Raw genomic sequence first — 27,834 nt, forward strand, 5'->3', positions numbered from 1 at the left:
AAGAAGAGGCAGAGAGACTCAAAACCCAAGGAAGTCAAGCCACAATAGAAATGTCCATTGGACGAAATACCAGACCGAGGCCTTCAAAGGGAGGTCCCAACCCTCCTCTCAGTAAATAATGAAGTTTGTCTCTTGGAACTGTAGAGGACTGGGGAACCCCTCTAAATTAGAAGCAGTCAAGGATCTACTCAAAACAGAACCCTCAGAAATCCTCATGCTCCAAGAGACCAAGATTGAAGGGCAAGCCCTTCTAGACATCAGTAAGTCAAAGTGGAATAAAAATACAGGCAAGGCAATCAGTGCCAGGGGTACCTCTGGAGGCCTGGCTACTCTTTGGTTAGACGGCGCTTTCCAGCTTCAAAACTCTAAAGAAACTCAGCATTGGATCTATACAGAACTCAAGCACAAAGCTAGTAAGTTGAACATATCTCTTTTCAATATGTATGTCCCTGTTAACTATTCTGAGAAAAAAGATTGCTGGAACTCACTTTCAACTTTTCTAGAGCAACATTCCCCAAGTAATATTATTTTAGCAGGAGACCTTAACATAGTGTTGAATCCAAAAGAGAAAAGGGGCGGATCAGGCAGCAGAGATCCCATGCTGGCATTTGTGGAGGAGATCCTCCAGAACTGGGACCTTCTTGACTTCATCCCAATCCGCGGGAGGTACACTTGGTCAAATAATCGAGCTGGGTCGGATCATATTGCTGCCCGCCTGGACAGATTCCTAGTCCAAAGCACCCTCATGATGAACAAAAAAATCATCATTACAAATTTTTTTCCTAAACTAACCTCAGACCACAAGCCAATTCAGCTCCTACTGGAGGATGAAGAAGATCTGGGGCCCATCCCCTTCCGTTTTAGCCCGCTTTGGTTCGAAAAAGAGGGTTTCATGGATACTGTGAAAGCTGCCTGGGTTAAACCCGTTACAGGATCCACCAGCTATATATGGGAACAAAAGCTGAAGGCCACAAAACTAGCATTGAAGGAGTGGATCAAAAAGCCAGATCCCACTCCAACCAATCAAAGAAAAGAGGCAGTCCAGACGTTGCACTCTTTGCAGATAAACATAGAAAATACTGTCATTACCGCAGAACTTCTGGACAAGGAAGTAAAAGCACAACGTTCCACATACCAATCCTTTCGAGCTGAAGAAGAACATTGGAGGCTAAAATCAAGAAGTCTTTGGTTGAAGGCTGGGGACCGTAATACCTCCTTCTTCCATCGACAATACAGAGCCAGGCTGTCCCGGAACTATATAGCTGAAATCAAAACTACGGAGGGCCAAGTTTGCAAAGGATTCAATCAGGTTAAAGATGCTGCTGAAAATCACTTCAGGAACTTATTCAATGACGGAACCCAAGGCAGCGATGAGGAAACTGCCGACTTCCTCACCGAAATCCCTCTCCTAGTCAACGCTGAAGACAACATAGCTCTCTGCATACCCATCTCAGAGGAGGAGATCATCAATGTAATCTGGTCCATGGAAGCTGACAAGGCCCCTGGGTCAGATGGATTCACAATCCATTTTTATAAATCTTGCTGGGAAGTCATAAAAGTGGATCTCCTTAAAATGATAAGGGGCTTCATGAAAAAAGCTAAGATAGGAGGAGGAACCAACTCCACCTATTTAGCCCTAATTCCCAAAGAAACCAACCCAGAACCTTTTGCAAGATTTAGGCCTATTTCGCTGTGCAATGGTTCTTATAAAATAATAGCCAATATCTTAGCCAATCGAATCAAGCCTTTGCTCAAAAGATTGATCTCCATCTCTCAAGGAGGATTTGTGGAAGGCAGAAACATTTTGGACAATGTCATACAGGTACAGGAGACCATCCACTCAAGCAAGCAGCGTGGGGAGAAAGGTATGTTTATCAAACTTGATATGGAAAATGCATTTGATAGAGTTAATCGTTTTTTCCTTTGCAAAGTATTGTAGTCTTTTGGCTTCTCTCAACAATTTATTCAGCTCATAAAAGCTTGTATTGATTCCCCGTGGATTGCTCCCCTTATCAACGGACGTCCCACCAATTTTTTCCAAGCTCGGCGAGGCATCCGGCAGGGATGCCCCCTCTCTCCCTTTCTATACATCCTCATGGCGGACTCCCTTAGCAGAAAACTATCATCTGAAAGAAATTCTGGCTCCCTTCCCGGTCTCAAAACTTCTCATGGATTAACCCCCCTGAATCATGCTCTCTTTGCGGATGACTCCCTATTCTTGGGAGGCGCCACCTCCATAATAGCGAAAGCCTTTGACAATGTCTTGAGAAGTTATTGCAGGGTATCTGGTGCTCCAGTCAATGAGAACAAAAGTGAAATCTTCAGCTGGAATATAGATCAGCAGGAGATCAATAACATCGCGAAGATCTTAGGATTCAAAGGGCATGCACAATGGGACAAGTTCAGGTATCTTGGACTTCCAATAATCTCAGGCACGAACAAGAGGTCTCTCTCGACTGATATCATCAGTAAAATCAAATCTAAAATCAAAGCTTTGGGAGGTCATTGGTTAACAAAAGGTGGAAAAACCATTCTCATCAAATCCTAGCTGTTAGCTCTTCCTATTTATCAAGCAACTTTCCTCTTGGCTCCTAAACATTTAATGGATCATACCTCTTCACTCCTCAAGGACTTTTTATGGCAAGGAGGCAAAGGAAACGAAAAAAAAATTCATCTTGTAAACTGGGACCTGGTCAAGAGACCGATCACTGAGGATGGACTGCAAATCCGCGACCCTTCCCTCGTCAACACAACACTGGGAGGCAAGCTTTTGTGGAAAATGATCCACGACCCTTCTGACCCCGTCAACATCACTCTACGGACAAAATACACAGACAATTCCGCTCTTAGGACAATGCATCTAGATAGCACAATTCCATGTACACAGGTCTGGAGACTCTGCTGCAAAAGCAGCAATTTTTTCAAGCAACACTTGTACAGAATCCCCGGAAATGGAAAGCACACACACTTGTGGAAAGACCGCATAATGGGGTGTGAACCTTTAGCTGAGAATGAGGAAATCACAGAGCTCAGGGAATGGTTAGAAAGAGCAGACATAAACAATGTTTATGACTTGTCAATCTGGGACAGACGCGATGAATGGGCAGGCTGGAACTTCCACGGAGCACCTGCGCATTTAAATGGCCAACAAAACCATCTGGAGGAGCTCCTCAAAGATGCTACGCCGATCAGCAGAACCACGAGAGATAGTTGGGGATGGGGGCGGACAGGCAACTACACTTCAGCTGAAGGCTATAGAGCGCTCCAAGGTTCGAAGAACAGTAGTCATCCACCCACATTTTGGAAACAGGTTTGGGAGCCGCTGGCACTTCCAAAAATAAATTTTTTCTACTGGACTTTAGCGCACAACAAACTTTTAACAGGAGATAATCTCGTAAAGAGGAAGATCGAAGGGCCTCATAGATGCGATCTATGCAAAAGAAACCTTGAAACTGCCCAACACCTATTTCTGGAATGCCTCTTCGCCAAAGAGGTCTGGGGTCTCATCCTGCAAGATTTTCAGATCTCCATACCATCACAGATTTCTGTCCCGGATTTCATTGCCACATGGAATGCCTTCTACCCTCAGCGCATCCCTCCCAAGTCCTTTTGGCGCAAGGTATGGATAGCGATACCAAAATATGTTTGCTGGTAGCTTTGGATGGAACATAACCAGCAGATATTCAAAGACATTCAACATTCCCCACTTCAAGTTGCAGCCAAAGCAAAGTCTCTCCTCTTGGAAACGGCCCAACAACAATACCACAAAGATGATCCTCTGCTCACGCTGGAAGAAAAGAGGTGGCTGGCCCTAGAACCTCACCCCCGAAAATATCTTTTGCATCCCCTGAAAGCTAAATCAGATTGGCAAATAAGAGAACCAGATGACATCTTCCAGAAATGGTGGAGGTCCCAAAAATTAACTTCCATATTTTTCGACGGGGCTTCCAAAGGGAACCCCGGAGTAGCCGGTGCTGGTGGGGTCATCTACTCCACGGATGGGACAGAAAGAGACTCATTTGCATGGGGACTTGGCCTGAAAACTAACAATCAAGCTGAGATCCTTGGGTTACTCAAAGCTTGTCTTATTGCAAGGGAGAAAGGAATCAAATATCTCCAAGTTTTCGGAGACTCAGAAATTATAATTAAAAATTTAATCAAAGGGGAACTCTTCAACAATGTTGGTCTCAATAAAATTATGGACAGACTGAAGAGAGTGTTACAAGACTTCAACTCATACAAGCTCTACCACATACTCAGAAACTCCAACAGCGAAGCGGATCGGATGGCGAACATTGGATGCACTCTCAGGAAAGGGAGCTTAACTGCAAATGGGGAAAGACTCTTCCAAAAAATGTGAAATTGTAATAGCTGAAAGGCTGTAAAAAAGGAAAACAACCATGTAATAGGGGTCGCTACGGCAAAGACCCACCATCCCTTTTGCAATAAATAAAAATCACAACCGTTTCAGTTAAAAAATAATAATAATAATAATTAAATATGATTAAAACTTAGTTTCCAAAGAATTTTGTTATTTTATTGTTTGCGATATGAAAATACATTTGAATAAAAATGAGATTTATATTAAATATGGTATATTTATTGAGATTAATTGTTAAATTTGTAAATTTTAGTTATTTGAATTAAATATATTTAAATAAAAATAAAATTTAAATTAAATATAGTATATTTATTGAAATTAATTGTTAAATTTGTAAATTTTAGTTAGTTGAATTAAATTAACTAAAAAGTGAATATTTTGTATGTATTACTAAAATTTTAGATTAATTTTTTTATAAATATAGAAAACTATTAAATTAATTTTTTTAAGATGGACTAATAATCAATAATATTAAATACAATATTTTGGTTTCAATGCTTTTTTTATTATAGGTTTAGTTTGTTAATAAATTTGGGCTTTTTGATGATAGGTTTAGTTTGTTAATAAATTTGGATTCAATGTTGTTTAATATTAATTAGTTTAAATTTTAAAACTAGAAATTGAATGGCTTTGTTTTTATTTATTTATTTATATATATTTATTTTGACTTGTGTATATTTTTGTTTTATTTTATTTATTTTTCCATTAATTATTTTTAATTTATTTTATTTTATTTTATTTCCATTAGTTATTTTATTTATCAAATGATCTTGTGGTTTTTATAATTTTTGACTCCCTTCTTTTAAAGTTTGACTTTGATTATTTATTTATTTATTTTAAATATTATTTCTCAAAAACTAGCAATATAGCAGTTACTTATTAATATTTGTTTTTAATAAATTAATAAACTAATATCACAATTTAAATATTATTTTTCAAAAACTAGTAATATTTGGTTTTAATAAATTAATTTAAATATTATTTTTCATAAACCAACTGTTTAATATAACCGTTACATATTAATATTTTAATAAATTAATAATCTAATATCATTATTTAAATATTATTTTTGAGGAACTAGTAATATTTGGTTTTAATAAATTAATTTAAATATTATTTTTCAAAAACTAGTCCGTTTAATATAGCTGTTACCTATTAATATTTTTAATAAATTAATGAAATAATATCATTATTTAAATATTTTTTTCAAAAACTAGTTGTTACTTGATAATATTTGTTTTTAACATATTAATAAATTAATATTATAATTTAAACATTATTGTTCTCTATTTAAGCCTTTGCCATGGTCTGCCTCTTCATCTAGTCGTGATGATGAACCACACTTGTTGGTTCAAAATGCGTCGACCAAAAAATTCTCTCATGTGATTTCTACCGAAAGACTTTGTTTCATTCATTATGGATCACAGAAGCTTGAATATAGAAAAAATCAAAAATATTATTTTATTTTATAAATAAAAAGATATTCAATCTAAATTTTTAAATTAATAAACATTATAAAAATAAATTATTTTTTATGATGATGATGATGATGATGATGGTTAACGACCACTGAGACCAAACTTTGGTCTATCGAACCTAAAGAAATGAATTATTTAGTTTGATTTAAGATTTTATTCCTATGCTCAAAAAGCTTGGAGAGAAGCCTCTCAAGCTCACTGTAATTTTGAAAACGTAAAAGGCTAGGAAGGTCAGTATTGCAACAAATATTTTGAAACTGAGATCTAATGTGGTTGTACGTTGGGCACTCTAAGAGGAAGTGATTTTCATCCTCGATGTTCGTATTCTCACAGAGATGGTAGAACCTTTCCATCCATGGTGTTTCAGGAACTGCCCAACGACCTATTTCATTATGGAGCTCATGAGAGTTCGTTCTAATCTTGGCTATATTAATTTTATTCTTTGAGCTAGTTAAAACAGAGAGATACTTTTGATCTTCTAGGGCGGGGTTGATGACCTCCTTATAATATCTTTATTTTCTTTTAACTGCTAAATCTTTCTCACACCACATTTTTTCTTTGAACTTAGAAGTAACAATATTTTTAACGTTATTAATATTTTTGCAATGCAACATTCTCGTCGATCTCCCAATGGTTTAACCAGGCCCTAGTGTCTTTATACCAACTTCGTTTGAGCCTTAGGTGGTTCTGGCTGGAATTTAAAGCTAGCTTAGGAAGTCTATGGTCTCCTATGTTATTGAGTTTGTGCTTGTATAATAGAAGCCTAGTCATAGCTAAGCTCTCGATAGGGGAAAGACCCACTTCTATAAGAAGAATAGGATATGGTGTGTTGCTTTTAATTTTGAGGTTATACGTTATAAAAAGCTTCTGGATTTGCTTAATCTTTCTCCAGGATTCTCTAGAGATGCTACAAACCCAAACCTCACATCCATATAAGATAACTGGAGTGACTAAAGTTTCAAAGAGGAACTTCTTTCTATCCCACATTACGAGGTTTGCCATTTTACAATTATTTTCAAGACCAAAATAATCTTTCCATCCCCCATTAATACTTTTCTCAATGCTATAGTTCCAGTTGAGCTTGTGATGAATATCAATTCCTAGGTACTTGTAGGAAGACACTTCCTCCAAGTTACTATTGTCATACATAAAATTAGCGTAAGTGTCCTTCTTGGATTTGATAATCATAACTTTTGTTTTGTTAGTGTTCACAATCATACCCATGGTAAAGCAGAAATCCTTAAGCAGTATAAGTTTCTTATCAAGATCAGATGGGCACCTTGTGAGAAGAACAATATCGTTAGTGTAGAGAAGAAGGATGATGACTATCCCAGCTAAGATCGTGCCAACACATCCTTCTTCCTCTAAACAACCTTCTAGCTTGTCGATGTAAATGCCAAATAGGGTAGGGGAGAGGGGGCAACCTTGTTTAACTCCGATATTACACTTAATATCTTTCGACCACCCCTCATTGCTCTTTAACTTGGTAATTACATTCTCGTATAACCTTATAGTGACAACTCTCAATTCAAAAGGAACCTTTAGCTCTTCTAATCTGTTCCAAAGGTTGTTTCTAGGAACTATATCAAAAGCCTTTCTAAAGTCCACAAAGAAACAAAAGAGATTGGATTTATCATTACGACATTCCTCCACAATGATCCTAAGCGTAACGAGGTGGTTTGTTGTTGAGTGCTGCTTTCTGAAACACGCTTGGCCTTTAGCCCGCTTACATTCACTTTCAAGCCCTATGCTCAAATTCCTTTCCAAAATAATACCATATAACTTGGCTAGGAGAGGGTTGAACATAATTGTATGATAATTAGAGGGGTTATTTGTATCCCTAATTTTAAAATAGGGATAATGAGGCTTTGAGTCCATGGTTTAGAGAACCCTTGCTTGACCACTTGATTGAAAAGCTTGTGAATGTGGGGGATGAGGACATGACCTCCAATTTTCAAGATTTCTGCCTGGTAACCTTCAATGTCCTTAGCTTTCCCATTAGCCAAGCGATTATCCCCAAAATCAATGTCTTCTAATGAGAAAACTTCTTTCATTGTGAGAAAGGTTTCAAAGTTATCCATGACATTTGGAGATTCACAAAGCTTTTTAAGATAGAATTTTAGTCGTGTAAATAAATTTTATTATTATTTTTAGTATTCCTAGTTAGAATCTGTCTCCAGAATTTCTTAGGAGCTACCTTAGAGAGGTGTAATAGATTCTCTTGTCTTTTACTAATATACTCCCTTTTTTTCCTTTTAGTTAGGGCTTTGTATATTTTTATCTTGCCAATTTTAAGAGATTCATCAACAACTTCCTTAATTGCTCTCCTCGCACTTTTACAATCTTTGTCATACCATGGGTTGGTTTTGCTATTTCTTTTATTACTTGAAACTTCAATTGAGAACTTGTTAATAGAATATGAGAGGGTTGTAGTAAAATTATGATAGAGATCCTCTATGTTGTCTATATTAGATAAAGGAAGCAAATTATTTTTTAATTCATTTAGAAAGATATCTTTTTTATTTCTACCAAAGATTACTTATTATGGCTATAAGGATTATCTTCTATGGGATCTCTATGCATGACAAAATTGAGAGTTATAAGTAAAGGCCTATGATCAGAGTCAGGTTCATGGTCGTTTAAGATGTCAAAATTTGTTATTTTGTTGTATAGAGGGAGGTCGGAGATAACATAGTCTACCATGCTGCTACCAAGCCCATGGATGCACGTCATCTCGCTAGAAATGGGCCACTTATTTAGACCATTGCAAATTATGAGATCCTGAGCACTACAAAGCTTGACTAGCTCTGACCGAAACAAATTCTCCTCGAGGTCTTCATAGCTCCTTTCTTACTGGCTAGCCAGAGGAACGTCTTCGTCTAACTAAAGGGGATTAGGGTTGGAATGACTGCTTAGAAGAATAGCTTGGTTGCTTGAAGTTCGAGCATTAAAGTCACCCATTAAAAGGATATTGCCTTCATTCCTTAGGCTAGAAATATCATTTTCTAAACCATTGTAAGGACTATTTTTATCTAGATTCTTTTTCTTATAGAAGTTAGAATTGATGGGGGGAAATAACATATTGCTATGTAGGTATTTTTATCATAAATGTGAGTAATTTCTATCCAACTATATTGGTTGTAAGGGTCGTTTTTATAAATCCTAGTATGGAGAGAGATGTTCTTCTTAATGTAACAAGCTATACCCCCAATGCCTCTACGAGAGGATCACTTATTCCAGGTAGACCATAATGTAAAGCCATCACTATTCAACAGATAACTTCACACAGGTTACATATTTTAAAACTAAAAATTTAATTAAATATTTTAATCATAACATATACCTTACTCATAGTTTCTATCATTGGCATAGCTTTAAAAGCGAAGTTTAAAATAAACCAAATTTTAAATATTTTCCACTAACAATGTTATTTTGACAATAAAATGCTTGCGCTGTGAGGCGCTCTCTAACCTAGTATGTAAGAGATGTTTTAATGTCTTGTCTTGTCCCATTAAACATTTTGACTCGGCAAAATTGCATAAAAATAAAAATAAAATAAAAATAAAAATTAAAAATGAAATTAATCATTAAAATACAGTTGAGATAAATTAGTCAATTTACCATTCATGGTTTTGAAAACCCATGGAATTTCCCATAGTATTCTTAACTCATGATTCTTCTCACGGTATTTTTCTCTATTGTAGCCTATTTAAAGGCATAAAATTCCATATAATTTAACTTTTTATGGGTAAGATGAAGCATGGACTTTACTTCATATTTGTTTGTATCTTATGGATATATTTTTGAAAAAAATTGAAAAGTAGTTTAATTTTTTGCATATAATGTATATATCATGCAAAATAAAATTTAAAAAATATAGGAATAGTTTGATTTTTGTTTTTGTAGGTCTTAACCCCGTACAAAAATTACCTGCATACGAATTCTAACAACAGAAAATAAACAATTTGAGAGCATAACACATAAAACACATATACACAGAGATTTTCCCCTGGATCCCAAAACCGGGACTACCAGCTTGATTTTTCATTATGTTCCTTTCAATGTTACAATACATATTTATACATGCCGAAGCATCCAATACCATGGACCGAAAACCATCACGTCCAAAACCATGTGCGAAAACCATGCACAAAACCATAGGTAGGCCTGCCCAACCTAATATAGGGTCCAAAAAAAAATTCCCCAGGGCGCTGCCCCGAACCCCATAAAGGGGGACTACCCACTCCCCTCAAACCCCCTAAGACCCCTCCAATGCGCGATTAGCGCAATGAAGAGGGGGCTCTGGCCCCCCTCTAACCCCTTGTTGGAAATAATACTGAGAGGGGGGGGTGAATCAGTATTATCTAATTCTTTTTCAATATATTTATACTTTGAATTATTGTATGTCAGTACCATAAAATAATGAGCATGAACAAGAAAAATAGATAGTCACACCAAAGAACACCAGATATAAGGTGGAAACCCAATGTGGGTGAAAACCACCTGCTGCAATATGTCTCTATCTTCTTTCAATTAGAAATTCCTTTTACAATGATTTTGTAATTGTGCAGTCCTTTACCAGTACGCAGGCTGCAACCTGCAGAGAGCTACAACTCTCTCTCCTGGAAGGGAGTTACAACCCCCTACTTCTTTTCTTTCAAGGACCACTTTTCATAAATTTTCAAACTGGATCCATGAACATCAATCAATCATCAAGTATATCTGCATCAAACAATCTCCTTTTCCCAATTAGCACTGAATCAAGTAAACACTTCTCTGACAGCTGTACCCAGAACACAGTAACAATAACCACACACCAAATTCTGAACCCAGAATACTGCAGCAATAGACAGAGGCAGCTAGATCATAATTTAAAGATATACGCTACTTCAACAACCTGAAACCTGCGTGCAGATCTATAAAGGATAATTCCTTCTTTCAAATATTCAGACACTAATTTACCCAGATTGTCAGATTTATAGATCAAGCATGCGCCTCATATAACAGATCAAAATCATACAAAGATACTATTATTCAAGCATAAAGATTATGACCCATCAATAGAACTTATCCTTCTTTATGCGCTAAGGTTCCTCCTTCATTCAGATCCAGATCTACACCATAAACCAATCACAAATATTTCAGATCTAGCACTTATTAGATATTCAATTCATTCGATGATACTTTGCCAAATGATCTCCTTCCTCTTTTATAGTCTTAGGCCTTCCACAATACCACGGTCCAAAACCATAGGATCAAAAAAAATGTTGGACTAATACCATGAACCAACCATGAAAGTGCGTGAGATCAACACTTTTGGATGCAATACCACGGACCAAAACCATAATAAACCAATACCACGAACCCAATACTTGGGATCAACACTTCTGACGAGGTACCATGGTCCAAAACCATAGGTTCAAATACCAAGGACTAACTACCATGGACCAAAGGTAAGTTCTCCAACATATATGTGCTTTTCCTTGCATGAAAGTGCGTGAACTTTTTCTCTACATGAAATAAACTTTTCTCTGCATAAAAGTGTGTGAACCTTTCTCTGCATAAAAGTGCATGAACTTTTCTCTACATGAAATAAACTTTTCTCTGCATATAAGTGCGTGAAATTTTCTCTACATTATAATTTATTATTTGAGATGAGTGGGTTGCCATCAAGTACAACATATGTATCATAATGCCAACAATCTCCCCCTTTGTACTTGATGGCAACAACAACCAATCACTCTCCCCCTTTGACATCAAGGACAAAGGGTTATGCTCCCCCTAAGAACAAGCTCCCCCTGACTATAAACCAGATCTGCAAAGAAGAACCATAATCCATGACCATGAAAGAGATAGAGACGTATTGCAGCAATATTCAGACCAGCATCCATGATCTCCTTCTGTACTTCCTCCATAATGCCAACAATGCATGATATGCTCCCCCTGAACCTGTGCCATTCGATCTTTGACCAATCCGCAACCCAACACATGTACGCATATACTTCAGATGAACCTTGCGTACAACCAATAATCAGAAGAGATTCAACAACAAGATGATGCATCAACAACCCCCAACTTTTGCCTGAGGCATTCAAAGGTCTCCCTAGGCAATGGTTTGGTGAGTATATAAGCAACCTGTTCCTTAGAAGGAACATACTCCAACTTGACCTTTTGTTCAAGCACTTGTTCCCGGAGAAAGTGATACTTGATTGGTATGTGCTTGGTTTTTGAATGCATGACTGGGTTCTTTGAAATGCTGATTGCACTTGTATTATCACATAAGATGGAGATGGGTGGTGTACAAGTGATTTTAAAATCCTGCAAGGTCTGCATCATCCAAAGGAGTTGAGTGTAGCAAGATGCAGCAACAACATATTTTGCTTCAGCTGTAGACAAGGCAATCGAACTCTGTTTCTTGCTGAACCAAGATACTAATTTGGAACCCATAAAGAATGCACCACCACTTGTGCTCTTCCTATCATCCACGCTTCCGGCCCAATCTGCATCTGTATAAGCATGAAGTGTGAGATCTGTATCTCTAGGATACCATAAGCCATAGTTTTGAGTCCCTTGAAGATATTTGAAGATTCTCTTCATTGCATGAAGATGAGTTTCCTTTGGATTTGCCTGAAATCTTCCAACTATTCCCACTGCATGCATGATGTCTGGTCGGGTACCTGTCAAATAAAGTAGACTTCCAATCATAGATCTGTAAGCTGGTTGATGCACTACTGTTGATTCATCATTTGCACTGAGGTTACATCCTGTGACCATGGGTGTACATATTGGTTTTTCTTCTTCCATACCATATTTCTTCGAAATCTGCTTGAGATACTTGGTTTGAGACAAGAAGATCCCTCCTTCATTTTGTTGGATTTGCAAACCAAGAAAATATGTCAATTCTCCAAGAAAGGACATTTCGAATTCTTTCTGCATCACCAAGGCAAAGCTTTGACTCATAGATTCTTCATTGCTGCCAAAGATAATGTCATCTACATACACAACAAGTATTAGCAATTTGTCATTTTCAATTTTTATATAAAGATTGCTATCTGCTGATCCTTTTGAAAAACCTTGTTGATGAAGATATTTGTCCAAACTATAGTACCAAGCCCTTGGAGCTTGTTTAAGACCATAGAGAGCCTTTTCAATCTGCATACAAGGTTTGGATCATTTCCAAGAATGAAACCATCTGGCTGCTCAATGTTTACTTCTCCTTCTAAGTCTCCATTCAGAAAGGCTGATTTCACGTCCATTTGAAATACTTTGAACTTTTGAAAGCTTGAGAGAGCAAGGAACATTCGGATGGCCTCAAGTCTTGCAACAGGAGCAAAATTTTCTTCAAAATCTATTCCTTCTTGCTGCGCATACCCTTTACAAACAAGTCTGGCCTTGTTTCTAATCACTTCCCCATTTTCATTCAACTTATTTTTGAAGACCCATTTTGTTCCTATAACATTCTTATCCTTTGGTCTAGGAACCAACTCCCAAGTGTTGTTCTTTTCGATCTGCTCAAGTTCTTCATCCATTGCTTTGACCCAACATTCATCTTTGCATGTCTCTTTTACATTTTGTGGTTCAGTGGATGAGAGTAATGCCAAATAGCTTGAAGCTTCTGCAATTGTTCTTCTTGTTTGTACACCTGCTTCTTTTTGCCCCAAAATCTGAGATTCTTGATGATTCTTCTAAACGTACCTGGATGGAGTCTTCTCTTCTACCCTTATCTGTTCCTCTGGTGCTTCTTGAAGTTCTTCTTCTTCATCATTCTGTCTTTGAGGGTAGTCTTCATCTTCTTCGATATTTTCATGATTTACTTGCCTAGGAATGTATCCTTTTTCATCAACCACTACATCAATGCTGTCAACAATTCTTCCAAGTCTTTTATTGTAGCACTTATATGCTTTGATGTGTGGAGAATAACCAAGAAGAATGCCTTCATCTGCTCTAGGTTCAAGTTTTCCAAGTTGCTCATCAGTATTCTTAATATAGCATTTGCTCCCAAAATTTTTGAAGTGTTTTACCGAAGGAGTCTCACCATACCAGAGTTCATGAGGAGTTTGAGTGTTGTTCACTCGGACATTTGTTTTATTGAGAATAACAACCGCAGCATATGCAGCTTCACCCCAGAAAGTTGCGGGAGTTTCGGACTCATCAAGCATAGCACGGGCCATTTTTTGGACTATTTTGTTCATCCTTTCCACCGCTCCATTTTGGTGAGGAGTTCTAGCTGTAGAGAATTTCCTTCTTATCCCATGTTCTTCACAGAAATCGAAAAATTCATTTGAGGTAAACTCCCCACCTCTGTCGGACCCGAGGCACTTAATTTTGTAACCTGATTCATTTTCAACCAAGGCTTTGAAGGATTTGAATTTTTCGAATGCTTCGTCTTTGTGCTACAAAAGTCCTAACCAAACAAACCTGGAGAAATCGTCAATGAATAATATCAAGTATTCTTCTCCTCGAGGTGACCTCGTCCTGAAAGGACCACATACATCTGTATGGACTAGTTCAAGAGGCCTGCTGGCTGATCCTTCCTTCTCCGGGAAGTTGATTCTGGTTTGCTTACCAAACTGACATGATTTGCATATAGTGTTGTCTGGAATTTTGATATCTGGAAGACCACGAACTGCCTGATATTTGCATGCCTTCCTTATTTGTGAAAAGCTTAGATGCCCCAACCTCCGGTGCCATAACCAATGTTCATCATCCTTGCTCAAATAACATTGTTGTTGTCCTTCTTCAAATATGTATAGATTATTTGGAGTTCTTCTACCTTTGATCACTATTTTCCCTGTATCAAGATCATGAACGCTACATCCATTTGATCGAAATATTACCTCGGTTCCTTGATCGCACATCTGAATGACACTCAGAAGGTTATGCTTCAAGCCATCATCATACAAAACATTTCCAGCTTTGACCTTTTCTTTTAACTGAGCTGTGCCTTTTCCTTTTATAGCTGCTGGAGTATCATTTCCAAAAGAAACTTTCTTTCCCTTTTCTAAAGCAGAATATGATTCAAGTTTTTCTTTATCACCTGTCATATGCTTCGAACATCCACTGTCGATGTACCATAGATTTTCCTGTCCCTCTGCATAAAAGGCTATCCCACATCTTTCTGATTATGGTTCCTTTATTCTCCATGTTCTGGTGCTTGAGGCTTGTTCCTTTGTCTGCTGAAATCTGCTCCTGCATTCAGAATCTTCATGACCGAAGTTATTACAAATAGAACATTCAATTTCATTTTCAAGAGCCGAAAAGTTGTTATAGGTCCTTTTTGTAATCCCAGTCATACTTCTTTATTTTTGAGCTTCTCTAGTCATGATTGTTTTATATGCAACACATTGAACTGCTTTGTGACCAAAGTCATGGCAAGAGAAACATTGGCCATTGAAGAAACTTCTGCGGTTATCAAATCTACCACCCAAATGATTGTAATTCTTATTGTCATCCATTCTTGAAGAAAATTGAGAAGATTTTACCTGTGGCTGGTTGTAGCTTTTGTTCACCCTTAAGACAGATTGCCCCTGGTTTACCTGGTAGTCTTTGTTAGTTCTTGATGTAATTCGTCCCTGCTTTACCTGGTGATCTCCATTGTGCTTTTGCTCATTCCTTCTTGCTGCATCAAGATAACTCTTTGAGGTAGATGCTTGAGATGTTTCTCCATTATACCCCAGACCTGTCTTGTTTAACGGAGAACGTTGTACATTGATGATCTCATCTAGAGTTTCAGATCCTTTGACAAACTTAAGATTAATAGCCTTTGTTTTCTCAATTTCTTTTCTAAGGCCAACAATTTCACCTTCTAACTTTTCAAGATATTTTTCTTTTTCATCAATTTGAAATTGTAGAGTATCAATGATCATATTCTTTTCTTCTATACATGTCTTAAGTCTAGAAATCTCTTCATAAAAACTATCCACATCTATAGCATCCATGTAATCATCATCTTCAAATGCCATTAAAAGCTTATAGTCATTACCTCGTTCATCTTCATCACTATTTGATAGACCATCACTGTCTTCATGAGTGTAGTAGCTTTTCTTATTTGCATTCTGTTTCTTGTTCCATCTGGCAGGTTCCTTTCCTTTGTCAATCTTATCCTTATGAGGACATTTGGTAGCATAATGACCTACTCTTCCACAAGCAAAACATTTAAAAGGTAGCTTATCTCTGAACCTTCCAGTACCCCGTTGAAGATTTCTGACAAAATTTGATTCTTCTTCTTCTTCTGGCACGTGACTTGATTCATAGTAGTCTCCTTTGCCTGAAGCCTTAAAAGCAGCTTCTCTCCTGTCTGATGGATCTCCTTTTCTCATTTCATAAGCAGTTAGAATTCCGTGTAGCTGAGACATAGTAAGAGTTCGTAGATTTTCCTTTTCTTCTATTGTAGACACTTTAGGTTCAAACTTGGGGGACAATGATCTTAGGACTTTTTCAACCACAACAACCTCTTTTATTTCTTCACCCAAGTTTTTCATACAATTAACAATCTCATCTACCCGAAGGAAATAGTTAGCCACACTTTCATCATTATACATTATGAGATTCTCATACTGAATCCTGAGGGTTTGAAGTTTTGCATGTTTTACCTGTTCATCTCCTTCGTAGCTTAAAACAATCTTGTCCCATATTTCTTTTGCGGATTTATATTGCATAACCTTCACGAATTCAGATTGAGATAAACATCCTAGAAGAGTATTAACCACCTTTGCATTTGTTTCATATTTCTTCTTCTCAGCTGAATCTGTAGGAGTAGTTGATGGAAAAGTATACCCTATTTCTATAATGTCCCATACTTCTATACCCAAAGATTGAAGATAGGCAGTAACTCTTACCTTCCAATATACGAAGTTTGTTCCATCAAAAATCAGTGGCCTGATTGATGCTTCCCTCTCATAGTTTCTCATGATGTTAGATCTTCCTTCAAGCGATCAAGCTTCTTTAGAAGTACCTGCTCTGATACCAATTGTTGGAAATAATACTGAGAGGGGGGGGGGGGGGTGAATCAGTATTATCTAATTCTTTTTCAATATATTTATACTTTGAATTATTGTATGTCAGTACCATAAAATATTGAGCATGAACAAGAAAAACAGATAGTCACACCAAAGAACACCAGATATAAGGTGGAAACCCAATGTGGGTGAAAACCACCTGCTGCAATATGTCTCTATCTTCTTTCAATTAGAAATTCCTTTTACAATGATTTTGTAGTGGTGCAGTCCTTTACCTGTATGCAGGCTGCAACCTGCAGAGAGCTACAACTCTCTCTCCTGGAAGGGAGTTACAACCCCCTACTTCTTTTCTTTCAAGGACCACTTTTCATAAATTTTCAAACTGGATCCATGAACATCAATCAATCATCAAGTATATCTGCATCAAACAATCTCCTTTTCCCAATTAGCACTGAATCAAGTAAACACTTCTCTGACAGCTGTACCCAGAACACAGTAACAGTAACCACACACCAAATTCTGAACCTAGAATACTACAACAATAGACAGAGGCAGCTAGATCATAATTTAAAGATATACTCTACTTCAACAACCTGAAGCCTGCGTGCAGATCTATAAAGGATAATTCCTTCTTTCAAATATTCAGACACTAATTTACCCAGATTTTCAGATTTATAGATCAAGCATGCGCCTCATATAACAGATCAAAATCATACAAAGATACTATTATTCAAGCATAAAGATTATGACCCATCAATAGAACTTATCCTTCTTTATGCGCTAAGGTTCCTCCTTCATTCAGATCCAGATCTACACCATAACCCAATCACAAATATTTTAGATCTAGCACTTATTAGATATTCAATTCATTCGATGATACTTTTCCAAATGATCTCCTTCCTCTTTTATAGTCTTAGGCCTTCCACAATACCACGGTCCAAAACCATAGGATTAAAAAAATTGTTGGACTAATACCATGAACCAACCATGAAAGTGCGTGAGATTAACACTTTTGGATGCAATACCACAGACCAAAACCATAATAAACCAATACCACGAACCCAATACTTGGGATCAACACTTCTGACGAGGTACCATGGTCCAAAACCATAGGTTCAAATACCAAGGACTAACTACCATGGACCAAAGGTAAGTTCTCCAACATATACGCGCTTTTCCCTGCATGAAAGTGCGTGAACTTTTTCTCTACATGAAATAAAATTTTCTTTGCATAAAAGTGCGTGCACCTTTCTCTACATGAAATAAACTTTTCTCTGCATAAAAGTGCGTGAACTTTTCTCTACATGAAATAAACTTTTCTCTCCATATAAGTGTGTGAACGTTTCTCTACATTATAATTTATTATCTGAGATGAGTGGGTTGCCATCAAGTACAACATATGTATCATAATGCCAACACCCCCCGGTTAACTACGTGGGCTAGTCGTGGAAAGAATATAACACAACCCAACATTCTCCCACTTGTTGTTTTCTTTCCACAGGGGGCCACAAGAGAGCTTAGTCATTTATCCATCCCTGCAACACCCATTGTTTCTCTACACCAAGAGAACTTCTTAGAGCTCATAGATTTTGTCAATGCATCTGCAGTATTCTTCAAAGTGTCCACCTTTACTAGCAACACCTTTTTTTCTTCTATCATATCCCTCACAAAGTGATACTGAACGTCAATGTGCTTTGTCTTTGAATGATAAGCAGGGTTCTTTGCTAAGAAAATTTCACTTTGGCTATCACAGTCTATCCTTATAGCTCCCCGTACTAACACCATACTTGAACACAATCTCTACAACCAAACTACTTCCTTGCTTGCATGAGTGGCTTCCATGTATTCTACCTCTGTGGTTGATAGTGCCACTACAGATTGTTCCTTACTCATCCAACTGAATGCGCCTCCAAATAGGTTAAACACATACCCACTTGTAGATCTTCTCTGATCCAAATCTCCAGCCCAGTCTGCATCAACAAAGCCATGAGTATCCAACACTCTGTCCAATCCTGGTCTTCCTTGGTAGCATAAGCTGTTATCATTAATGCCACGTAAATACCTGAAATCCCGCTTCACTGTTGTCCAATGCTCCTTCCTTGGTTTTGACATAAACCTATTCAATACTCTCACTGCATGTGCAATGTATGGTCTAGTACATACCATCACATACATCAGGCTACTGGCTGCACTTGCATATGGAACATGGGACATGTCCTCTTCCTCTTCTTGTGTCTTCGGACACTGTTCAACAGATAATTTCACACCTACTGGAATAGAAACCTTCACCAGCTTAATATCCTGCATATTAAACCTCTGCAGTATTGTCTCAACATACTTCCTCCGGTTTAACCAGAGCTTCCTCTTTGCCCGATCTCTTTTAATTTCCATGCCCAAAATATATTTTGCAGCACCAAGATCTTTCATGTCGAATTTGGAGGAAAATTGGGTCTTCAAATTCAGGATAATTTCTTTGTCATTTCCAACCAACAACATATCATCCACATACAAGACCAGATAAATAACATGGTCACCAATTAATCTAAAATACACACATTGATTTGCTTTTCTTCTGGTGAAGCCAAGTCCCCGTATAAATGTATCAAATTTATGATACCACATCCTTGGTGACTGTTTTAACCCATGTAGAGACTTCTTTAACTTGCATACTAGTTCTTTCTTACCCTTCACCGCAAAGCCTTCAGGTTGCTTCATGTAGATCTCCTCTTCCAGATCCTCGTGAAGAAATGTTGTCTTCACATCCATCTGTTCTACCTCAAAATCAAAAGCAGCAACAACAGATAAAAGTAATCTAATAGAAGCTACCTTGGCAGCAAGAGAAAAAATATCACCAAAATCAATTTCTGACACCTGGTAATAACCTTTTTCTACCAACCGAGCTTTGTATTTCTCCACCTTTCCTTCTGCATTTGTCTTCTTCTTGAACACCCATTTGCTGCCAATGGTTTCCTTCCAGCCGGCAACTCCACCAGATCCCAAGCCTCATTTTTGTGCAAAGATGCCATTTCATCAACCATGGCCTCTTTCCAAAGTTTTCCATCTTATGAATCTATTGCTTCCTTCACAGTTCTGGGATCATCATCAGTAATAGATAAAGCAAAATTTGAACAAAAATCATATGGACTATACCTTTCTGGCTGCCTTCTTTCTCGAACTGATCTTCTCACACCCGGAGTTTGTGGCTCTTCATCTTCTGATTCCTCCTTTGCTGTAGAGTCTGATTCTTCCTCCTTTAGCTCAAACTCTATCTTCTTAGGTTCCTTTGGGTGGACTTCATGTTTAATAAGATCTTTCAGCTCTCTAAACACCACATCTCGGCTGTACACAACCTTCCTTGTTACTGGGTTCCAAAGCTTATAACCCTTTAAACCATCCTTATACCCAATAAAGATGCACTTTTCAGATTTACAGTCCAACTTGGTTCTTTTCTCCTTTGGAACATGTACATATGCATCACATCCAAATACCCTCAGATGTGAAAGAGGGGGTTTCTTACAAGTCCATACCTCTTGTGGAGTCTTATCCTCCAATGCTGATGAAGGTGATTTGTTGACCAGGTAACATGCTGTCTCCACTGCCTCTGCCCAAAATTCTTGTCCTAACCCAGCACCACTGAGCATGCTTCTTGCCCTTTCCATCAATATCTTATTCATTCTTTCTGCAACTCTATTTTGCTCAGGTGTGTATGGAGTAGTCTTCTTCTGTGCTATACCACACTTCTTACAGAATTCTTCAAATTCCTTACTGCAAAACTCTCCACCATTATTTGTCCTCAACACCTTTATCTTCTTCTCTGTCTGGTTTTCCACCAGAGCCCTAAATTCTTTAAACCCGTCAAAGACTTTAGATTTCTTCTTAGGGAAATATATCCATGTATTCCTTGAGAAGTCATCTATAAATGATACATAGTACACAGACTTACCCAGTGATGGAACCTTCATAGGTCCAAACACATTATTGTGCATAAGTTATAATACCTGTTTCGCCCTCTTACCACCAGAGGGGAAACTCACCCGATTTTGCTTCCCATATACACAATTTTCACAGAAATCAAAATCCAGAGAGCTATTACTCATACCTTCTACCATACCTTTACCATGAAGTATTCGAAGGCCCTTCTCTCCAATGTGTCCAAGCCTTTGATGCCACAGCATTGTATTCTCTCCAGAGACCACTAGATTTTCTGCTCCACTTTCAGGAACAATAGAACTGTTGCACCCATAAAAAACAGTGCTACCTTGCATCTTGTACAGAGTTCCAATTCGAACTCCTCACATCAATGTCAGTGCTCCCAGAACCATCTTGCAGGTATCCTTCTCGAACACTGTTTTTACACTTGCATCATCCAACTTGCTTATAGAAATCAAATTTCTGGCTAATGCAGGAATATGCAAAACACCTGGAAGTGTTCTAACCCTTCCCCCTTTCAACTTCAACTTTACTTTTCTGTGACCAACGATTCTAGCCTTCCTGTCATCCCCCAAGAAGACATCACCACCATCATATTTCTCATACTCGCAAAAGCACTCTCTATGGGGAGTGAAGTGAAAGGATGCACCTGAGTCAGTCAACCATGCTTCATGATCTACATGTGTACTTGAAGAAGCCAAGTACACATCCCCACCTTCATCTGAGGTGGCTTTCGCCTCTACAGAAGGAGCATCATCAAATCCCTTTCCTTTGTCAGGAGATTTAGATTTACAGTCCCTTTTGTAGTGCCCTTCCTTTCCACATTTCCATCACACCACCTTTACAGGTTTTCATATAGATTTAGATCTCCCTCTAGATTTAGATATTCCACTCGATGACTTATTTTTGTTTCTATTCTGGGACCTTCTTCATGCAGACAAGGCATCACCATTCTGGCTCTACATATTTTTCCGTCTCATCTCCTTCGTCATCAAGGATGAGACTATATCATCAAACTGCAAGGTAGTTACATTGCTACCTATTGCAATAACCAGACTATCCCATGAATCTGGTAGAGAGCACAACAAACTGATGCACTTATCTTCATCTGAAATTTTAATATCAACAGATAATAACTGACTTACCATAGTATTAAATGTGTTCATATGCTCTATCACCGAGTCCCCATCTTTCATCCTCGTGTTATATAGCTTTTTCTGTAGGAACAATTTATTCACCAGAGACTTAGATTGGTACAAAGTCCCTAACTTGTCCCACAAAGCCTTATCCGTAGCTTCCCCTGATACATTTAGCAATACTGAATCCGAGACACACAATTGTATTGTGCTCTCTGCCTTCTGATCCAACTTCTTCCATTCTTCATCGGACACTCCTGTTGGTTTAGTACTCGGATCTACTGCGATCCACTGATCTTTGTCCACCAACAGATCCTCCATCTTAAGTCTCCACAACTCAAAACTCTGACCATTAAATTTATTGATCTCTATCTTTCCACTACTCACCATCTTCTTTCACCACCAGAATCGATCTCGCATATCTCCCATTGACCAAGGTCTACCACAAGCCTGAGCGAAACTCCTCAGCAACAAAGGTGTCCTCTTGAAGCCAAAACAACTCTGATACTAAATGTAGGTTTTAACCTCCTACAAAATTTACCTGCATACAAATTATGACAATAAAAAATAAACAATGCGAGAGCATAACACATAAAACACATATACACAGAGATTTTCCCGATCCCAAAACCGGGACTACCAACTTGATTTTTCATTATGTTCCTTTCAATGTTGCAATACATATTTATACATGCCGAAGCATCGAGTACCATGGACCAAAAACCATCGCGTCCAAAACCATGGACCGAAAACCATCAAGTCCAAAACGATGTGTGAAAACCATGCACAAAACCATAGGTACATCCGCCCAACCTAATATAGGGTCCAGAAAAAGTTTCCCCGGGGTGTTGTCCTAGACCTCGTAGAGGGGGTCTACCCGCCCCCCTCAAACCCCCCGCTGCACAATCTGCGCAATGAAGGGGGGGCTTCGCCTCCCCTCTAACCCCCCGGTTAACTACGTGGGATAGTCGTGGAAAGAATATAACACAACCCAACAGGTTTGACTTGTAGTAACAGTTGATCAATGTTATGCAACCAACTCAAAAAACAGAAGAAAAGATAGATCAACGACTTGGAAAATAGTTTCTTCGAGGGGGAAACCCTCTTTACATCACATAAATGAACAATTCGTGGATGATATGAATGAAAAGACCTCCTTTCTATATATAGGAGTCTAAGGGGTTACAATATAGTCAAAACCTACATAATAATAATAATATAAGAGCACATCAATAACAATAGTGAGTTTCTATGGGGCACAACAATAACAATATGGGGGCTACATGGGCACAACAACAACAATAAGGGGGCTAAACTAGTATTATAGGGAACTAACATGCCCCTCTCCAAAAAAGTGTTTTCCTCAGTGCTTGAGTAGTTTTGGATGCTTTTGTATAAAATTATCATCCTTTCATGTGAAATTCTAAGCGAGTAAGTTCTTCCACTTAATGAGATAATCTGAAATTGATCGATTACGTAGTTGTAGGGTTCTTGCTTCAGTGACTGCTTCAGGATCAAATATGATTTTTCCTTCTTCGTCAAGTTCTAACAACATTGTTTGAACTGGAAGATTGTCACTGATAATCTTCTTTAAACATGAAACATGGAAAATTGGGTGTACTCAAGAAGGTGCAAAAAACTCTAATTTGTATGCCATAGTACCAATAGTTTACAACACCTTGTAAGGGGCATAGTACTTGGGTGATAATTTATTATCCTTCTTAGCTTGCTTGAGAGACATTTGATTGTATGGTTATAGCTGTAAAAATACCCAATCACCTATATCAAAAATGATTTCACTGCGATGTTGATTTGCCTATTGTTTCATTCGATTATGCGCCAAAGTGAGGTTATCCTTTAAGAGTTGGAGAAGTTGTTGTTGATGCTCAATGTGATCTTCCATTTCTTTAACCTTAGAATTTTTTCTTAAAGATGATGTGATGGATAGTGGATGATATCCAGAAAGTGCCATAAATGGGGTCATTTTTACTGCAGTATGGAAGGAATTTTTATACCACCATTCAGCTAGAGGTAATCGCTTGACCCATTGTGTTTGTTTACTAGATACAAAACAACAAAGATATCGTTCCAAACATTTTTTGACTATCTCAGTTTTCCCATCAAATTGAGGATGATAAGATGAGCTTTGAGCTAATTGAGTATCAATACAAGAAAATAATTCTATCTAAAAAATTCCAATGAAAATGGGATCTTTGTTGCTTACTATAATCTTTGGGTTTCCATGAAGCTTTTGAATTGTTTCCATAAATGTAGTAGCAATTGTACTAGCTTTAAAAGGATGAGATAATGCACAAAAGTGTGCATACTTGGTAAATCCATCAACTACCACCATGATGACACTATTTCCTTCAAACTTGGGTAAACATGTGATAAAATTCATTGAGACCTCCTCCCAACGTTGACTTGGAATGGATAAAGGTTGTAATAGACCCAAGGCCTTAATTGTCTCAACTTTATTTTGTTGGCAAACCAAACATTTTGCCATAAAATTCTAAATATCATATTTAAGACCATCCCAAAAAAACTCCTTCTTGACCCTATGGTAAGTTTTTAAAAATCTTGAGTTCCCTCCTAAGGGAGAGGTGTGCAATTCCAAAAGAATATTTTGTTTGAGTTGAGAATTCTTACAAAGATATAAGTGATCTTTGTAAAATAATCAAACATTTTTCCAGCTAAATGTATCAGATGTACTAGGGTCTTGCTATAACTTTTGAATGAGTATCCACACCTCTTCATTATTCTTCCATTCATCCCTTGCTTCGGTTATCCACTCAAGTTGGATAATATAAATGGGACAAAGCAATGATTCCACATCCTCATCCTTTCTTGAGAGTGCATCTGCAATAACATTTTTCTTCCCTTTTTTGTGGATGATTTCAAAGTCATAACCCAACATATTTATCACCCATTTTTTCTTCTCTTCTGAAGATAATATTTGTTACAAAAAGTATTTAAGGCTATGATGATCTATTTTTACCTTGAAATGTCTTCCCATTAGGTAAAGTCGTCATTGTTTTAGTGCATGTAGTATTGCCAACATTTCCTTCTCGTAAATAAGTTTGTGTAAATACTTTCCTTTGAGTGGACGACTTTTAAAAGCAATGGGTCTTCCTTATTTCATTAAAACAACACCAATTCCATTTCCTGAGGCATCACATTCCAAAATAAATGTTTTTGTAAAGTTTGGCGTAGCTAAGACTGGTTCTTGGCACATTTCCTCTTTAAGATGTTCAAAGGTCTTAGTTGCTTTTGGAGTCCAAGAAAATGCATCTTTCTTTAGTAATGATGTTAGAGGTGCTACTATTCTCCCATAATTCTTAACAAACTTGTGGTAATACCTTGTCAACCTGATAAATCCTTGAAGATTCTTTATGGTTGTGTGTATTTTCCATTTCTTAATGGATTTAATTTTGGTAGGGTCTACCTTAGCACCCTCATGAGATACAATATGACCCAAATATTCCACCTCTTGTACTCTAAAGTAAAATTTGTAGGTTTTTTCATATAATTGTTTCTCCTCTAATAGTTTGAGCACCCTGTCAACATGTTGAACATGATCCTTCCAATACTTGTTGTAGATTAGTATTGCAGCACCAAGAGCTTTCATGTCGAATTTGGAGGAAAATTGGGTCTTCAAATTCGGGATAATTTCTTTGTCATTTCCAACCAACAACATATCATCCACATACAAGGCCAGATAAATAACATGGTCACCAATTAATCTAAAATACACACAGTGGTTTGCTTTTCTTCTGGTGAAGCCAAGTCCCCGTATAAATGTATCAAATTTATGATACCACATCCTTGGTGACTGTTTTAACCCATGTAGAGACTTCTTTAACTTGCATACTCTTTCTTTCTTACCCTTCACCGCAAAGCCTTCAGGTTGCTTCATGTAGATCTCCTCTTCCAGCTCCTCGTGAAGAAATGTTGTCTTCACATCCATCTGTTCTACCTCAAAATCAAAAGCAGCAACAACAGATAAAGGTAATCTAATAGAAGCTACCTTGGCAGCAAGAGAAAAAATATCACCAAAATCAATTCCCGACACCTAGTAATAACCTTTTTCTACCAACCGAGCTTTGTATTTCTCCACCTTTCCTTCTGCATTTGTCTTCTTCTTGAACACCCATTTGCTGCCAATGGTTTCCTTCCATCCGACAACTCCACCAGATCCTAAGCCTCATTTTTGTGCAAAGATGCCATTTCATCAACCATGGCCTCTTTCAAAAGTTTTCCATCGTATGAATCTATTGCTTCCTTCACAGTTCTGGGATCATCATCAGTAATAGATAAAGCAAAATTTGAACAAAAAGCATATGGAATATACCTTTCTAGCTGCCTTCTTTCTCGAACTGATCTTCTCACACCCGGAGTTTGTGGCTCTTCATCTTCTGATTCCTCCTTTGCTGTAGAGTCTGATTCTTCCTCCTTTAGCTCAAACTCTATCTTCTTAGGTTCCTTTGGGTGGACTTCATGTTTAATAAGATCTTTCAGCTCTCTGAACACCACATCTCAGCTGTACACAACCTTCCTTGTTACTGGGTTCCAAAGCTTATAACCCTTTAAACCATCCTTATACCCAATAAAGATGCACTTTTCAGATTTACAGTCCAACTTGGTTCTTTTCTCCTTTGGAACATGTACATATGCATCACATCCAAATACCCTCAGATGTGAAAGAGGGGGTTTCTTACAAGTCCATACCTCTTGTGGAGTCTTATCCTCCAACGCTGATGAAGGTGATCTGTTGACCAGGTAACATGCTGTCTCCACTGCCTCTGCCCAAAATTCCTGTCCTAACCCAGCACCACTGAGCATGCTTCTTGCCCTTTCCATCAATATCTTATTCATTCTTTCTGCAACTCCATTTTGCTCAGGTGTGTATGGAGTAGTCTTCTTCTGTGCTATACCACACTTCTTACAGAATTCTTCAAATTCCTTACTGCAAAACTCTCCACCATTATTTGTCCTCAACACCTTTATCTTCTTCTCTGTCTGGTTTTCCACCAGAGCCCTAAATTATTTAAACCCGTCAAAGACTTTAGATTTCTTCTTAGGGAAATATATCCATGTATTCCTTGAGAAGTCATCTATAAATGATACATAGTACACATACTTACCCAGTGATGGAATCTTCATAGGTCCAAACACATTATTGTGCATAAGTTATAATACCTGTTTCGCCCTCTTACCACCAGAGGGGAAACTCACCCGATTTTGCTTCCCATATACACAATTTTCACAAAAATTAAAATCCAGAGAGCTATTACTCATACCTTCTACCATACCTTTACCATGAAGTATTCGAAGGCCCTTCTCTCCAATGTGTCCAAGCCTTTGATGCCACAACATTGTCTTCTCTCCAGAGACCACTAGATTTTCTGCTCCACTTTCAGGAACCATAGAACTGTTGCACCCATAAAAAACAGTGCTACCTTGCAACTTGTACAGAGTTCCAATTCGAACTCCACACATCAATGTCAGTGCTCCCAGAACCATCTTGCAGGTATCCTTCTCGAACACTGTTTTTACACTTGCATCATCCAACTTGCTTATAGAAATCAAATTTCTGGCTAATGCAGGAATATGCAAAACACCTAGAAGTGTTCTAACCCTTCCCCCTTTCAACTTCAACTTTACTTTTCTGTGACCAACGATTCTAGCCTTCCTGTCATCCCCCAAGAAGACATCACCACCATCATATTTCTCATACTCGCAAAAGCACTCTCTACGGGGAGTGAAGTGAAAGGATGCACCTGAGTCAGTCAACCATGCTTCATGATCTACATGTGTACTTGAAGAAGCCAAGTACACATCCCCACCTTCATTTGAGGTGGCTTTCGCCTCTACAGAAGGAGCATCATCAAATCCCTTTCCTTTGTCAGGAGATTTGAATTTACAGTCCCTTTTGTAGTGCCCTTCCTTTC

The 27,834-nt window shown here is 37.8% G+C and overlaps 1 protein-coding gene across 1 annotated transcript in view; it reads left to right on the forward strand.

Annotated features, from left to right (window-relative positions):
• Positions 1-2,986: 2,986 nt before the first annotated feature.
• LOC149161321 (uncharacterized) overlaps positions 2,987-27,834 on the forward strand; it is a 30,567-nt gene continuing 5,719 nt past the window's right edge. Inside the window, exon 1 of the mRNA XM_089434842.1 lies at positions 2,987-3,619. Within this exon, the coding sequence (XP_089290968.1) occupies positions 2,987-3,619 (633 nt within the window). The remainder of the gene's footprint in view (positions 3,620-27,834) is intronic.

This window comes from Pinus tabuliformis, chromosome 5_2, assembly GCF_031772625.1.
Source record: "Pinus tabuliformis cultivar Carrire ecotype Pingquan chromosome 5_2, CPIR1, whole genome shotgun sequence".
Classification (NCBI taxonomy): Eukaryota; Viridiplantae; Streptophyta; class Pinopsida; order Pinales; family Pinaceae; genus Pinus; species Pinus tabuliformis.